Consider the following 17910-nt stretch of genomic DNA (forward strand, 5'->3'; position numbering starts at 1 on the left):
TTGGCTGCTTCAGCATGTATAGAAAATTGCTGCATAATGCTAAACCAGCTGCAGAAATTGCTGGACTCCTTCTTTTCAGATGGACATTAATAATAGTTTACAATTCTCATTGCATTAGTTTGTTGTGAACCTTATGGAATAGGAAACATATTATCAAACTCATACCAATATAACTAGTTGATTTTTATAGGACAGATCCATCTCTTTTTTTTCTCCACATGGAAAGAAAAGCAAGTGGAGAAATTTCTTACCCTGTCTACCTCCTACTGCTTCAGGCTCTCCTGGGACTCAGGTGGTAGCACTAGCCCTTGGCTAGAATGCTGCTACAGTGTTTGAGGAATAGTCATGGTGATAGTGATTGCTTTCCTCATTTTTAAGGCAACAGAATAAATGAAATCCTGTGTCCCTGAAGTTAGTGCACTTCTAAATCACAGGCTTGTGAAGACTCAGGAATCAAGCCCTTATGACTAAATTGCACATTTTACTTGAAAGCTATTTTACTTATCAAAATGAAAATGGCTGTGGGAGGGGTTGTGGCTCCAGTTAAAAGGATTGGGCTATTGGTCTTGTGAAAGACCTTTTCCTGAGATCCTGGAGAGCTGCTGCCAAGCTGAGTACTTGGTGGACCAATGGTCTGATGCAGTATAAGGCAGCTTCATGTGTATGTTCATGGTTAAAAGGTGTGACTTCATAGATGTAGCTGAAGAAAGCTCCTCATTTGCTTGATGCTAACCAAGTTCTTTTTATTAAGAGCCTCTTGTGGTGCAGGGTGGTAATGCAGCCAACATGCAGTCTGAAGCTCTGACCATGAGGCTGGGAGTTAGATCCCAGCAGCTTGCTCAAGGTTGACTCAGTCTTTCATCCTTCCGAGGTCAGTAAAATGAGTACCCAGCTTGCTGGGGGTTAAAACAGTAATGACTGGGGAAGGGAATGGCAAACCACCCCGTATTGAGTCTGCCAAGAAAACGCTAGAGGCCGTCACCCCAAGGGTCAGACATGACTCGGTGCTAGCACAGGGGATACCTTTACCTTTACCTTTAACTAAGTTCTTTATTCTTGCCACCTGATAGGAATTGATGGTCCAGCTGCTTTTCAGGACGATGTACAGGAAGTAGGGAGCCAGGTTCAGATTCTTACTGTTGGAGAGGCTTGCCAAGATGAGGATGAGGGTGAAACATTGGCTAGCAATCAGCAACAAAATAAACAGGACCTCCGAGTAACAATGCAGAAAAAAGGTAAGGGTGTGTTGAAACTTGGGTAACACTTACATGTGTGATTACAACTTAGTTAACGTGACTGTGAACTGGAGCCCCATTCATAACTTGTTCCTGAAACAGAACCCGTGCCTTTTGAAAAGCTGTTTCTCATAGTCAGGGAAACCTCAAGGTTAGCATGGAAGGCTGTAGTTCTAGGAGCAATCTGCAAAAGTCATCCCCATCCCCCCCTAAACAAATGGAAGTCACAGGACAAGGTTTAGGAAAGCAAGCCTAGCCCTAGCCCTCACTTTGTCCAGGCATGATAGGGTGACAAGTGCAAATTAAAGCAGAGTTGGGGAAAGGGCTGGAGCACTTGATCTTTCATCCTTTCTGGGATTTGCAGGTGGAAACAACACTGCACTAATTCTGAAATACAAATACATCATATCTTTTGCTCAGCAATTAGAGTAGTATTCCAGATTGTGTCTCCAGAGGATAAAACAAAGGCCTTCGGGGGACTTTTCAGTGTGAACTTGAGGATATGTAGAAATGCTGTAGAAATGTTGGGGAGCAATGGCCCATTTTTCATTATTTGCATCCATTTTAGAGATGAAACATAAGATGGAAATGCTACCGTTAGGTGTGAAATTAAGAACCACCATGCTGGTTTGGACCAATAATCTTGCTAAACCAGAATTCTGCTTAATAGTGGTGGGCTGAAAGATACCTCAGCTGGGCATGAAGAACGTTTTCATCTCGTACCTAGAAATTGGGTGTCAGGGTTGTGCTGCTTCTTTAAAAAAAAGGAGATGGAAGAATGGTAGATATAGCAAACAAATTCTGAATTCAGACTAAGAATTATCACTGCAGACCATTTTTGTAGTAGTCATATTTTTTCTGTCATTGTGTATTTCTTAGGTATTTCAAGCAGCATGAATTTTGATGAGGAAGAGGATGAGGAGGATGAGGACAGTTCATGTTCCTCCCAGTTAAACAGTAACACCCGGCCAGGTTCTGCAACAAGCAAGAAATCAAACAAGGTGAAAAGTCTTGAAGGATCATGCCTCATGGGCCATCTGGTTCACCTGAATTCCTTAGAGTTTAAGACCTCCCCGTGGATTACCCAGCTAATTTTACAGCAAGGAAGCACTTAATGATATCCTATTTTACTTTGCTTTGCTGTAACTTGGAAGCATCATTTCTTTTCTTGCTCTAATCATACAGCCAGGTAGGCAGTTTAAATCTTAGCAGTAGCTCTGATCCTTGCATCAGTAGTGCAGTGATTCCTCTCCTATAGATGTGAGGGTGGAGTGGAGATGGCTTTCCTAGGTGTAAACTGCACGGAGCTTTTATTCCAACCCCAGATCAATTCAGTCCCTGCCCTCTACACAGAATGCGATTTCCATTCGGATTTGGGGCAATTTAAAATTTCCTTCTGCAGCAAGAAGGATTGATCCGGAGTGACCCTACCTTTATTGTGCGATATCTTAGAGTGCTTTTAATGCTCAATACTTAACGGCTGTTTTGAATCTGGGCTCTCCTCCGTGGTAGAGGAGGAGAGCCCAGACTCAAAACAGCCGTTAAATATTGAGCATTAAAAGCACTCTAAGATGGTAGAGGACCCGTGATTGGCCACAGGTGGTCATGTGACAAAGTTGCCTTAAAGGAGAAGCCCCTAATTTCTCTCAACTTCTGTTGGTCCTGGATTTTTTCTCCCTCCTCTGCCTTTTTCAATCCTCTCCCCCACCCCCTCCAAGAAGAGAAAGAGGCTCCCTGCTTGGCTCCTCTCCCCCCTCCCTTCAAGAAAAGAAAGAAAGAGGCTTGGCTCCCCCCCTTCTGAACTACCCTAACCACGTGCAGAACACTTTCCTTTTTTAAGCCCATTGACTTCATATAGACTATGTTGAACTTCAAAATTATTTCAGTACTTTAAGTACAGCGGTACTTTAAGTACATGGCAGTAAGAGAAGATAGGTTGAGGGACTTGGGAATGTTCAGCCTGGAGAAAAGGAGGTTGAGAGGGGACATGATGGCCCTCTTTAAGTATTTGAAAGGTTGTCACTTGGAGGAGGGCAGGATGCTGTTTCTGTTGGCTGCAGAGGAAAGGACGCGCAGTAATGGAATTAAACTACAAGTACAACAATATAGGCTAGATATCAGGAAAAAAATTTCCACAGTCAGAGTCGTTCAGCAGTGGAATAGGCTGCCTAAGGAGGTGGTGAGCTCCCCCTCAGTGCAGTCTTCAAGCAAAGGTTGGATACACACTTTTCTTGGATGCTTTAGGATGCTTTGGGCTGATCCTGCGTTGAGCAGGGGGTTGGACTAGATGGCCTGTATGGCCCCTTCCAACTCTATGATTCCGTGATTCTGTATTTCTTTCTCTTCTAGGAGACAGCTGCAGGACCCAGCCCTTCAACAAACAGCCCTGTAATAGACGTCGATGACCTGGAGGAATTTGCTGTGAGACCTGCTCCTCAGGGTGTTACTGTCAAATGCCGAATCACAAGAGACAAGAAGGGAATGGACCGTGGAATGTACCCTACTTACTATCTCCATTTGGAAAGGGAGGATGGTAAAAAGGTCACAAACCACATTTTGTTGATTTCCTATGAGATAGCAGAAAAGCATCTGCAACAATGCAGGAACTGGGAATTTATGCTCTACTGGGTTCTCCTCCTTGAATATTTCTAATATATTAATACAAAAATTAGAGTACATTGTGTTTTGCAAGCACTGGTTGAAATTTCCCATCGTCCTGTACTAGAGTACCACAAGGGACATTATTAATAATGTATTTGATCAAAAAGGTTTGGTTGCTCAGTCCAAGGGAAAGGACCATGACTCAGTGGTAGAGCATCTGCTTGGCATGCAGAAGTTCCCTGGTTCAATACATGGCATCTGAAATTAAAGATCAGGTAATAGATGATGTAAAAGACCTTCACCTGGGACTAGCAGAACTAGCAGACCAAATATAAGGCAGCTTCATGTGTTTGTTATTCCAACCTTTATTAAAACATTTGTTTCCCACCTTTCCTTGTGATTCAAGACAGCTTATAATAATAATTAAAGACATTTTGGTAAAGCAAAAATAAAATAGCAAACCCTAAATCTCTCCTCAAGCAACATTCAATGAATAAATATATGCCTTGAGTGAATGGTGGCCTCTTATATCACTATTTTTCTTGTTTTTATTGCTAATGATACAACAGTAACAATAATAATGTATATTCTTATTCACTCTTCCCAATTCTGTGTGGTGGGCTAGATGGGCTGAGACTGACTGGCCCAAGGTCGTCCATGGCTGAACGGGGGTTTGAATCTGAGTCTCTTAGATCTAGGTCCAGCAGTCTCAAGTCTACATTATACTGGCACCATCCTTATAGCAAACATATTAAATAAGCTATCATAAACCTGAACAGTCCAAACACTTGCAGAACATTCTGGTTACTCTGTGGAATCTCGATTCGGTAGCACCAATCTCATTTGACTCATAGGTAGACATTCTTTCAGACTGTTCCCCTGGACTCTCAGGAGGGTCCTAATGAGCATCCTGGGTACTGGGTGATATTTATTTGGTCATTTGCATGCTCTGATATATTAGAAATATAAAATAATGTATTAACTTGAATCTTAGATTATGTTGTCAAAATAAATCCTTCTAATTTGTTTTGGGTGCTTAATTTAAGGTTGTATGACAAGTTAAAGTTCAAGATTATTAAAAATACACCTAAGTGTAGTGTATTCTAGCCAATTGCAAGCTGTATAACATCAGTAATGTGTGCGATGCCTAATTATTATCATATACAATTTGCAGTTAAGGCTTGATTTCTTTTTTCTTCTTTTTTCTTTTTTGGCTTTGTTGGTTTGTTGACCAAATTAATGCTTTAGTCAGTTAAAGTTTTGGGGAAAGCAAAATGGCTTTAGTTGATTCTTTGTGTTTAGGAAATTGTATTTTTGGTATCTTTAAATGGTTAGCAGTTGGACTCCCTACCTTTGTGACCTGAACTGGCATCTGTTTTCCTTTCACTTGAAGGGAACTGTTCAAGATGGAATTAAACATTTAACAAAGTGTATCAGGTTAAATTATTTAAATCATACATAATGGATTGAATAAATAAGCACATTGTTTCCTCTGCTGATTTTTTCACTCATTTTTGCTAACTCTTGCTGATCTTCTGCATTTTTGCTGTTAACATTAAACCACAACGTTTTCTGACTATCAGAGTCTTCAGAGAATGTACTGTTTTCTCAATTCCTTAGGTGTTCCTGTTAGCGGGAAGGAAGAGAAAGAAAAGCAAAACATCAAATTACCTCATTTCCATAGACCCAACAGATCTGTCACGAGGAGGAGAGAGTTTCATTGGGAAACTGAGGTAAATATTTAAGTACTGAAAGTATATGCTAAGCAGGTAAATGCTAAAATAATCCTATGAATATTTAAGCATTGTAAAATCATACCAAGAAGAAGAGGTGGTGGTGGTGGTTATATGCCACTTTTCTCTATCCAAAGGAGGCTCAAAGCGGCTTACAGTCGCCTTCCCTTTCCTCTCCCCACAACAGACACCCTGTGAGGTAGGTGAGGCTGAGAGAGCCCTGATATCACTGCTCGGTCAGAACAGCTTTATCAGTGCTGTCACCCAAGGTCACCCAGCTGGCTGCAAGTAGGGGAGTGCAGAATCGAACCCGGCTCACCAGATTAGAAGTCCCCACTCCTAACCACTACACCAAGCTGGCTCTTTACCTAGTGATATATAGGGTTGGATCTAACCTATATATGTTTGTGCTGTTGAAGAAAATTCCAGTATACAGCAGTTCACAAAGGAAGCAATAATTGTCCTTCATCTGCCTGTATGTGGATACAGATGATCTCCTGATATTAATCTGCTGTCCCTTCATATGTTGCATACATCCTTTGGGAAGCTTTAGGTGTCATTTGTTGTTGTTGTTATGTGCGAAGTCGTGTCCGACCCATCGTGATCCTCCAGGCCTTCCTGTCCTCTACCATTCCCCGGAGTCTATTTAAGTTTGCAAGGTGTCATTTAATTGAGATTAATTATCTTTAAATTGCTTTAGCTATCCTCTTGTTTATATAAGTGAAGATGGTTAAACAGTGATAACAATCCCTTCTTCTAAAGAGCTTTAGAAAGGTGAATGTCAAGGATGGGTAGAAAAGCTGCTATGTTGTAATGGAGAAATACTGGACTTGGAATGATAGGGCCTAGGTTTAAATTCATTTTCTGTTATTTTCTCCATCTCTCAGCCCAACCTGTCCTGATGTGTTATATTGAGAATAAAGTCTATTTAATGGGAAAATGTTTATTTTATTATTATAAGCCATTTCATTATGTTTATTTCCATATATTTTATTGTAATAAAAATAATATATAAAGTTTAAAAAAATAGAATGAAATAACCCATATTTGCAACTCAGAACCCCTTGGAGTAGCAGTAGCATAAATTGGTCACATAGTGATTAATTGTAGAACTTTTAATCCTGGGTAAAAGTTTCTGAATCAAATAGCCGAAAGGGCTAAGAAAACAAACCTCAGTATGTGTGTGTGTGTGTGTGTGTGTGTGTGTATACGTACATACCCATACACACATTTAAAAAACAAAACTAGAAATGAGTTTTAATTATTATTTAATTACAATAAAATAATTGCCAGTAAGCCAAACACAGACAGTAAAAAAATATGGTTTAGATATAAATCCCTTAACTAATGTGGCAGATAAACGAATTCAAAAAGAGCAATCAAATTCCATATACTTAGTTGGTTAAAGAATATGATAAAGCAACTAAACTCCAAATGTGTTCTGACTACTGCCTTTGTCAGTGGTATCAAGCTAACCCCTTGTGATGAATACAAGTCATCAGATCACATTTGGTGTTTTCTTGTTTTAGCATATTCTTTGTCCAACTGAATATGTGTCATTTTCCATACTGGTAAAGAGATTTACATTTAATAGAGCATTTTTTTGGTGTGTGTGGCTTGTTGGTAATTATTTTATTGTAATTAATGGATGATTAAAATTTATTTCAGTTATTTTAAAATTTCTATGTATTTTCAAAAGTTCATTTACTCAACCCTTTTGCCAATTTGATTTGTTTTCTATGTTGACCCCCTCCCCTTTGTTTTAAATGTTTCTCTGGTCTCAATAGTACTAGATTTAACTGAGTTTTAACTAATTTTATCAGAATTTTTTAATAAATGGGGGTCCAGTCTGGACTTCTGCCTTCCAGAATTTCCATGCTACGGGGTTTTTAAGAAGTGTTTTTGCATTTTGTGGGATGTTTAGATTTGGTGATAGTAGTGAACAAAATTTGAGTAAAAAGGTACCTTTAAGACAACAAAGGTGCCTTTGGACTCAAATTTTGTTCTGCTACTTCAGACCAACACGGCTACCCACCTGTGTCAATCGTTAAGGGACAAAGTTAGCATAACCTGTATTGGGCAATAAAATAATGTTTTGCTTTCCCTCTCTCTGATAGATCAAACCTCATGGGTACTAAGTTTACAGTTTATGATAATGGAGTAAACCCGATGAAAACAACATTGAGTTTAGAGACAAGTAATTTACGCCAGGAGCTAGCTGCCATTTGTTATGTAAGTATACTTTGTAAGCACATACTTCTGTTTAAAAACTGGCATACAAAGCATAGCTATCCTGCAAGGCCTTTATGAATTTAATGTAATAAAAGTAATTATGTTATTTGAAAAGTCTGCTATATATCCTAATCAGGGCCTGATCTGACTATGATCCCAGATTTCTACAGCTCCCCTACATCTGAAGATATATTAAATATCTGAATGATGAAAGCATAAACTGTGGTCTGATTAGCACCACTCCAGCCAGAATGCCCAGAGTGAAGGAATGGTTTCATGTTAGGATGGAAGCTTCCAGATCTTGACCAACTTCATTGAGGGAACCCAGTCTCCTAAACTAATGAAGTTGCTTTTGGATTGTACACTGTATGGCATGACCGTCTCTGTAGACACTCCTGCACAAGAAAAGTTGATTATTGTAATATAAGTAATCAATCTAGCTTCCTCTCTGATATATCATTTATGCATATTTTCCATGTAGAAATTGTTTTCCCTCAGGAAACATTCATCTAGTCCTGGCAGTTCAGATATTCTCATGAGTGTGGGTAGCATTTCAGCAGCTATTGAAGCCTGTGGCAGTTTGGGAAAATTAGTTTTATACTTTATGATCTATAATGTGGTTTATGTGCTATAATAATTTGTTCACTAAAAATCCTTTAACAAAGAAGGCTCAACTAGATGACTTCTATTATCATTCTCTTTTTAAAAATGATCGAATAGTTTCAAGAAACTCATCAAAGGGAAACTATATTGTCCCTTATTTCTATACATAGAAAATGAAGTCCTTTACCTGAGAATATCACAGACATTCAAATCTGAAAACGCCAAGTATGCATTGTGATGGTGATTACCGAACATTTTTAAGGGACTGACATTTCAATCCGTTTAACACAGTTGATCTATGATAGTGATTCCTAAACTATTATAGATTGTTTGCTCTTTCAGACAGCTGTAGTTTTCTGTCTGTAGACGGTCAAATTTTTCTTTTATTGGACCATGAGATCACTTTGGAAACCATAAAAGAAAATGACAACAACTTCTAGGAATGATGACAAATACCACTCTCCACACCTGCTTTCTAATATTTCCCCTCGTAAAACAGAATTGGATACTGATGTTTGTCAGCAAAGATACTGCTGCATTGAACCAGAACAGCACTACCTTGTTTGACAAATCTCTAAGTGACAGCGCATATATGGGCCATTACAACTTTGCTCTCCTATATGTTCAGTATTGCTATATCAGGGTTCATAAGGAGTTCAGCTGCATCCAGTTTCCCTTTAATTTATCATCCAGCATTGCTAAAAGCCTTCATTATTTTCTTTTATTGTTTCCAAAGCAATCTCATGCATGGAAATGAAAGAAAATTTAGACAATCTATAGTCAGAGGACTATAGTTGTTCAATAAGAAGTAGATTCTAGGCATAATGCACTTTTAAAAAGAACATTTAAATGAAGTATGGGTCAATAAATTGCACAAAAGCAAGGATCTGTTTCTATAATTATTGGTTAGCTGGACTTCCAGTTTTAGCAGGATACAGAGTCCAGTATGTCAAATCAGAGGCATAGAGTGCTACTGGAAAAAAACAGTAACTATGGCCATTCATTCATTCTGGCCCTAAGACAAATAACATCTGCATTAATTTGTTAATGATAGTGGAGGTTGTTGGATGAGTCATACAACTGTAGCACAAAGGCACCGTTTGGTGACGTGGCACTAGCAATATTCCTAAGAATTCTTTATCCTCACATGACCCTCTTTGTGTTCAAATTCTGAATTTCCCTAGAGCAAAGATGACATACTGAAATGAGCATTTGATGCCCAGATCACCTACTAATACCTTTGCTTATTTAGTACATTCATTTTTTGTTTGTTTGTTTATTCAGTACATTTTAATCTTGCCTTTTCTCCAAGGATTCTTCCCATCTTCAGTTTTATCCTCCAGGTAGAGTTGCCAGGTCCACTGGTCTAGATGAGGGGTCCCCCATTTCTGAATACATCTACCCCCCCCCACCAACTCCCCCTCAAAAAACTTGGAATAATGCCACATTTTAACACCATATACTGATGTCACCCAAAAGTGGTGTCAACACGTTGGGTCATAAAATCATAGAATCATAGAGTTGGAAAGCACCTTCAGGGTCATCTAGTTAAACTCCCTGCATTATGCAGTAACTCACAGCTACCTGCCTACCCATAGAGACACCAATTTCATGCCCAAGTGATCCCCCCCCCCAAAAAAAATATCTCAAGAGTCCAGCCTGGCCTGGAAGAAATTCACCTACCATCCCACAGCAATTCCCTGGGTATGCAAGGAAGGGCCACAAGAGACAAACACTAGCACATCCCTTCCTGCCCACCCATTCACAATCTGCCTAAGTTCATAAAATCAGCATTTCTGTCAGCATTTCTATCAGGCCTCTGCTTAAAAACGTCCAGAGAAGGAGAACTCACCACCTCCTGAGGATGACTATCCCACTGAGGAACTGTTCTATTAGGAACTTCTTCCAGATGTTTAGCCAAAAATTCTTTTGAATTAATTTAAACCCATTGATTCTGTTCCACCCCTCTGGTGCAACAGAAAACAACTATGTTTCATCTCATGTATGACAGCCCCTCAAGTATTTGAAGATGGTTATCTTAGTCGTTTTCTCTCTAGACTAAACAGACAAAGTTCTCTCAACCTTTCCTCATACGACTTTGTCTCCAAACCCCTCACCATCTTCATAGCCGTCCTACGGATACACTCCAGTTTCTCTACATCTTTCTTCAGTTGTGGTGCCCAAAATTGAACACAGCATTCCAAGTGAAGTCTTATCAGAGTAAAGTGGCAACATCACCTCGCATGATCTGGACACTACTCCTTTTAATTCAGCCCAAAAGTCCATTTGCCTTTTTAGCTACTAAGTCACATTGTTGACTCATGTTCAATAGTGGACGGCCACCCAGACTCCTCCCAGAACCATTCACCAGATGTTTCGATGCCATGGCTGGGTGGCTTGAGCAGAGCCGTCTGAAACTCAACCCCTCCAAGATGGAGGTCCTATGGCTAGGAAGAAAGAGGGCGGGTCAGGAAGTATATATATCCACTCTGGCTGGGACACAACTGAACATCATGCCCCTGGCCAGAAATTTGGGGGTGATCCTGGATGCCTCACTATCCATGGAGGCGCAGGTCATCAAGTGAGGCTACTAGCGCCCTACCTTTCTTCAGAACACTTGGCCATGGTGATCCGTGTAATGGTCACCTCCAGAATTGACTTCTGTAACTCACTCTACATGAGCCTGCCCTTGGCTCTGACCTGGCAATTGTAGCTGGTGCAAAATGAAGGGTCTTCACAGGAACATCTTGGAGGGCCCATATCCAGCATGTGCTGAGGCAGCTGCCTTGGTAACCGGTTGCAGTCCAGATCAGGTTTAAGGTTCTGTTTTTGACCTTTCTTTGTGGTCTGGGCCCCACATACCTGCCTTTCGCCCTATGCCCCCCCCCCCAAGAGCTTTACACTCTGTGTGTACCAACTTGTTGCTGGTCCCTGGCTCTTGGGAAGCTTGCCTGGCCTCAACCAGGGCCAGGGCCTTTTTCGTCCTGCTCCCAACCTGGTTGAATGAGCTCCCAGAAGAGCACTCTCTGTGTTCTGCAGGGCCTGTAAAATGGAGCTCTTCCATGGGGTCTATGGTTGAGGCTAGAGAATGGAAGATCAGATGGGCCCCTCCTGGAGAGACTGCACCAGGCCAGTCCATCGCTTTGTGGTGGACTGCTAGCATCCGTAAAATCCCTCCATGGTGCACTGAGAGGGAGATAGTTGTTGTGGGGGTGGGAGGATAGGTTTTTTGCCACCAGGGTTTGTATTTTATTGGGGATTAACTGTATTTATGTGTTTTTTTTTAATTGTGTAACCCGCCACAAGATGGGTGGCTAATAGTGGAAGGTAACAAATATAATAATAATAACAACAATAACAATAGTAGTAGTAGTAGTAGTAGTAGTAGTAGTAGTAGTAGTAGTACCTGGTCTACTAAGACTCCGAGATCCTTTTCACACATACTACTGCCAAGACAAGTCTCGCCCACCCTGTAGTGATGCATTTGATTTTTCCTACCTAAATGAAGAACTGTACATTTATCATTATTGAAATTCATTTTATTTTAGTTCAGGTTTCTATCTTGTCAAGATCATCTTGTATTCTGATTCTGCCTACTAGTGTGTTTGCTACCCCTCCCAGTTTAGTGTAATCTGCAAATTTAATTAGTACCCACTGTATTCCTTAATTCAAATCATTTATAAATATGTTGAACAACACGGCCCAGGAATGATCCCTGAGGCACTCCAGTTATCACTCCTCTCCAAGAAGTTGATGAACCCTTTACAAGCACCCTTTGGGTGTGATCTGTCAACCAGTTCTCAATCCACCTTGGGGGGGGGGGGGTACCACTCTGGTTTTTGGGCAAAATTCTATGGTTAGAAGCAAATCCTACATAGAATTTTGCCCAAAAGTCAGTGTCCCACTCCCAACATCTCTGTTATGCTGATATCACTGATGTGCAGGTGACGTGCAGTATGGCATGTCACTCCTGGAATTCTCCATCCCATCCCCTGCCAGCAGCACCAATAGACCTGGCAACTCTACTTCCATAACCTTGTGAGGTAGGTTAGACTGTTAAAGAATGATTGTCCCAAGCCCATGTGGTGCTTTTCATGGCAAGAGGGAACTGGAACTTGGTTGTCCCAGGTCCCAGGCCAGCATTTTAACTAATACATCACACTGGCTCAGCTGTCTTAACCACAGACTCCTAATACATTGTAACTAGTGGGTGGCTTTTGGCATTATTCAATTGGATGCATGGAGATAACTTTTTGTTGAAATGTGTCTTATGAACAGCACCAGGAACCAGCTCAGAGAATATTCAACAGATGAGTTGCGTAACTGGATAGCAGAAGACTTTTTCATATGAACATCTAGAGAGAAATTCCAAACAGAATCCACTACAACTAAATAGTTATTTTGAAACTTTCCTCAAATACATGATATTTCATAGCCCTGTGCTTTCACCCTTGGCTTTCCTTAAGAAGCATTTATTTAATTTAAATAAAGAGCTAAGATCATGAATGCCTTTTAACCTTTTGTGATTCCAATGAAATAGTGCAGCTGGTCATTAATTAATCAGCAGCTGCACCTAATGGTCAGCATCAGAACTGCAGCCCTGTTGCAAGTATTTGGAAAAAGATACTTCGGACAAGTAGTGTGAAATAGAACTATTAGCCTGGAGTAGTAAACACATTCCTTTGTTGATCTCTTAACCATTTATATGAGATTTTATTTGCTTAGTTTAGATCAGCATGTGGAGTGCAATTCTTTAATCATTTATGTACATAAGCTTCATATAAATGCAAAACCCCAAATATTAAAAGATTAATTAAAATTCAGCATAAAAATCTAGCCATAGATAGGCCATAAAGACAGATTATGGACACAGCTCATTCAAATCTGGCTTTAGTGCAATTGATGAAAACAATAAAACAACAGCCTTGATTGTTCTTGACAAGTTTTCTAATCAACTCTGTAGAGATGTTTCATATACCTAACCCCAGGCCTTCAGGAAAAGAATGATCTTAACCAAACTCTAAAAGGCCATCAATTAGGGTTTATTTGATCCTACAAAGAAAGGGACTTAGGAAAGGGACAAATCATCAGTAGGTACTGAACTGAACATATTGAAATCTGATTCAGAAGACCTTTATTGGCATACAAACTGAATGCATATACAAGTTGCCAGCAGAACGATGAGGAAGGTGGCTCCATCTTACCTCTTACTTTGTTGCTCCTCTTTCCTCTTGCTACCACAAATGAAGGGAGAGAGATGAAGATGCCTATAGCCAAGCCTTGTGGGGTATTGTAGCCTTCCCACCAGCTGTCCTGTTTTTGGCTGGTGCGAAGTGGGTTCTGCTACCTCTGATGTTAGCAGTAGGGATTTTAACCAGGATAAATGACTTTAATTTGGTTTTAGAAACAACAGAATGGCTGATACTGGCCAGGTAAATCTGTGACTGGTTTGGTCCTAACTTTGAAGGGCCATGGGGATAGATAGATAGACCCACCATCAAGAAATAATGCCTGGTAGACCTGGGTCTTTCAAATTTAAAGGGATTTTTAATAGTTGGGAAAATAATTGTCCTTTAACACGGTGGTCCCCACCACTGAGCTGCAGCCTGGTGCTGGTCCCTGAAGGCACTGGCACTGGGCCGCGGCTCCCTCTCCCTGCCCCCCCCCAGTAAGAAACTTCCCAGGCCGCAAGCAAATCGGCCACAAAAGTGTCCAAATAGCTTGCGGCTCAGCAAGCTTCTTTTTTTTGGGGGGGGGGGGAGAGGGTAGCTAGGAGTGCTAGCCCCACCCCATCCCAGGCAGGCCCGCTGAGGCCTGGCGAGGCCATGGCCGGACTTTTTGAGGTGGGGAGGAGTGCTGGCAGGGACTCAATTCCTCCCCGCACCCCACTCTAGGCAACCCTGCTGAGGCCTGGTCAGGGTTGCTCACGGTGGTGGGAGTGCGGGCAAGGCTCACTCACTTCCTCCCCCCTGACACCCCGTTGAGGTCTGGGGATGCCACGGCTAGGGCTGCTTGGGGCGGGGGCAAGCACTGGCAGGGGCTCCCTCTCGCCTTTCCCCCCAATGGGCCCTCCCGCCCAGTTCCTGCTGGCTTCCTAGCTTATTACAGGCTGGCACTTCATCCATACTTCTTCCAATAGAAGAATTATAGAATAATAGAGTTGGAAGGGACCATACTACATGAGGAATCCCTTGAAGTATACCTTCCATAGTCCTCTGAAAGATCACTGGGGCACAAGAAACACCAAAAGGTAAACTGAAGTTGGATGGGAATGCTGCCAGGGTGGGACATCCTATCTGGCTATGTGTTGGAACGGATGGCCAATCAGGGATGGGACAGCCTACCTGATTGGCAGTTAGGCAATGAGTCCCAACTTGTCCCACCACCCCTTCCCATTTTATTTATATATTCAGATGTGCTTTTGATTTTTTGAGCCTAAATATTCTTGCATATTGCTGGTTGAAAATAGGATAATTTTGTAGCAGGTTAAGGTATTTATTTATACGTTGATTTCAGAATTCATTTAATGCAATATTAAAAGTGTTTCTTTTATTTATTTAAAAACAGGAGACAAATGTTTTGGGGTTTAAAGGTCCCCGCAAAATGAGCGTCATCATCCCAGGAATGAGTATGGACCATGAAAGGGTTTCTATCAGACCACGCAATGTAAGTCACTTTCAGTGTAATCCTAAACAGAATGACATGATAAGAACATAAGAATATAAGAAAATCCTTGCAGGATTAGACCATTAGTCTATCAACAGTAACTATGGTGAAGTGATCCAATCAAGATTAAATTGTAGGTTCTACAGCTTCCTGATGTGCCATTTAGTTTTGAATTGCTTTGTCCTGTTCACTCAGTTTTAATGGAGGATTCTGTTGGCAGAACAATTAATTCTTGTGGGTTTCTCCTTGTTTTTTGAACTTCTTTCACTCCAATTTTGTTGCAATATATTAAAAATGAAGTGCAGCTGCCATGCCAGACTGCTGTATGTGGGGAGTAAAGAACTACTGAGGTTACCCAAGCTTCCTTTACATTTTTGTTCTCGGATTTATGAATCGGTTTCAATTACCTGTTCTTTTTTATTAGTAGCAGTGGTGATAGTGAAGTTTTTCACTTTGTAGACTTCCTCCTATTGTGTTGTTTAAGATAATTATAGCACAACTATAAAATTATGGTTATAATACTAACTAGGGACCAAGCCTGTTGTTTCCAAGAATACAATGGGCGCTAGAGCATGGCAGTGGGAAGAGGAAGGTGAAGAGTTGTCCAGTCTGTAAGGGCATGGAATTGAATGTGAGTGTTGTGTGGGAGGTTGTACAGAGAGTCTTGTCCCTTGGAGAGAGAAACTATATTCATACAGGACCAATTTACCCTTGGGGAAAGACTATTGCTGTTAAAGGCTGAGCTTTATAAACCTACTCTGCTCCTCCCATTTCAGCTCCTGGAAACATAAAAGGGAAAGCTGTCCTCTGAAAGGGGGTCCTGGGGAGAAGACTGTTTTCATTAAAAGAAAAACTTTGTAATCTTTTGCTCTGCTCCAGAGGTTTGGTCTGTTGGTGATAGTTAAGTGTATTATTTTCTTATATTACTAGGAGCAAAGCCCATTGTATCCAAGAATACAACGGGCGCTAGAGCTTGGCAGTGGGAAGAGGAATGGGAGGAGTTGTCCAGTCTGTAAGGGCATGGGGTTGAATGTGAGAGTTGTGTGGGATGTTGTGGTGGTGTAGTAGCAAATGAGGGCATGGGTGTGGAGATATGGGTGTCAAGAACCTGTGAAAGCTTGTCTAAGCCTTGGTTCTGGTGCAGCTTGTCCAAGCCTCAGTTCTCATACCGCTTGGCAGTCCTACTGACCTCCTCTCCCTGCGGTGGTCAGGGGCAGACTGGCAGTGATGTCTCCAGATTGCCCCTGGCTGGGCTGGGTGGGCGGGCCCTGTCAGAACTTTGGCCCTGTGCCTTCCAATTGACTAGAACTCCGGTCTGTCCTGGTGAGGGCCCAATCGGAAATGAATGTGTGAGGCCTCAAATGTAATATTTGTATCTAAAATAAAAGTGTAACCTAGGAAATAAGATAGAAAATGCAACTGAGATATTCTGAATGTGCTGTTACATATCTATGACTGTCCTGGGATGGTTATGCACTCACAGTTTTTTATTGAAGTCAGATCACTGATGCTGTTAAATCATGTTTTTAAAACATGTGTGTGTGGTTTTTTTTGCATACCATAGTAGAAGGAAGCTAACAATTATGCATTTGAGAGTGCCTTCCTCAAGTGGGAGAGTAGTTCATCCATTGTACTAGGAGCTCATTGATAGGCTGTGGTCAGCAATGTCACCTGATTGACACATGCTGCTGGCAGAGCCTCATGGGAATCATATTCATGGGCTTTCCATTCAGCCATTGGTGTAAGACAGCTCAGGGGAGGAGACAGAAAATACAGTAACATTTATACATGCCCTAAAAAGTGTCCCTCAAATCAGCCTACAGGAAAAAAGTGTAGCAAAGCAAGTTTGCAATACAGTAAGGAAACAATGCAGAATATGCCATGAGGGGTGAGTGCCATGCATAATCAAAAATACTCTTATGAGTTTTCTGTGACACAACCACCGCCACATGCAGAATTTAAAAAGCAACTGTCTTTTCTTTTGCAGACTTTTTGTGAGTTTTCTTGTTGTCTGTAACTGACCCTGGAATGTAATGCAGGTTTTAATTTTTCTCTAGTAATGTTTTCAGTTTACTTTGGAGAGTTACATTTTATGAGAGTTTTGAATGTAGGAATGGCATGAGGAAGACATTTCTATGGGGCGTGTCACTGAATTAAAGCTTGTACCCCTTGTTTTTACAGGAACATGAAACACTCCTTGCAAGGTGGCAGAACAAAAACACAGAAAGTGTCATTGAGCTGCACAACAAAACCCCAGTCTGGAACGATGACACCCAATCTTATGTTTTAAATTTCCATGGTCGTGTAACGCAGGCCTCAGTGAAAAACTTCCAAATTATTCATGATAACGATCGTAAGTGTGGTCTTCTTGGCTAAATTGGGTAGAATTGAGGCTTTTGAATATATAACACTATTCATATGAATGATTTAAAATGAGAATATTTGGTTGTTCACATTTAGTATAGTCATTTAGAGCATTCTGAAGCTGGCTGAATGCCCTACACGTTTGTGAAGGGGCCGTTATGTTTTGCCCTTTCCTTTGCCCAATTCAAGTTAGCTGGATATGAAACATTTCTCAGTTTCCAGTCTTCAGGTTCTCTGGTAACAACTATTATGAAGCGGACATGCAGAGGAGTTGTCTAATAGCAGAAATGTGGGTGGCATTCATGTGGGGAAGAATTACAACTGCCCACTTATTCCAAAAATTAGGTCTACATTGGACAGAATCAAATGTCAAATCAGTGACTGAGCAGCAGATTACTGAAAGTTCAGGCCCTACAACTTGAATCCTCAGCTGTATTTCCTCTTACAATCCGCCTTTTCCTGCTATGTAGTTTAAA

At 41.1% G+C, this 17910-nt stretch overlaps 1 protein-coding gene across 4 annotated transcripts in view; it reads left to right on the top strand.

Moving 5' to 3' along the window:
* The window catches only part of TUB (TUB bipartite transcription factor), a 154655-nt gene that overhangs the window by 126212 nt on the left and 10533 nt on the right, over positions 1-17910 (top strand). For all 4 annotated transcript variants that reach the window (XM_077321707.1, XM_077321703.1, XM_077321705.1 and 1 more), the window contains 7 exons: positions 1071-1235; positions 2115-2236; positions 3585-3776; positions 5457-5569; positions 7687-7801; positions 14972-15070; positions 17252-17423. In XM_077321707.1, the coding sequence (XP_077177822.1) occupies positions 1071-1235; positions 2115-2236; positions 3585-3776; positions 5457-5569; positions 7687-7801; positions 14972-15070; positions 17252-17423 (978 nt within the window). The remainder of the gene's footprint in view (positions 1-1070; positions 1236-2114; positions 2237-3584; positions 3777-5456; positions 5570-7686; positions 7802-14971; positions 15071-17251; positions 17424-17910) is intronic.

The sequence above is a fragment of the Paroedura picta genome, chromosome 2, assembly GCF_049243985.1.
Source record: "Paroedura picta isolate Pp20150507F chromosome 2, Ppicta_v3.0, whole genome shotgun sequence".
NCBI lineage: Eukaryota > Metazoa > Chordata > Lepidosauria > Squamata > Gekkonidae > Paroedura > Paroedura picta.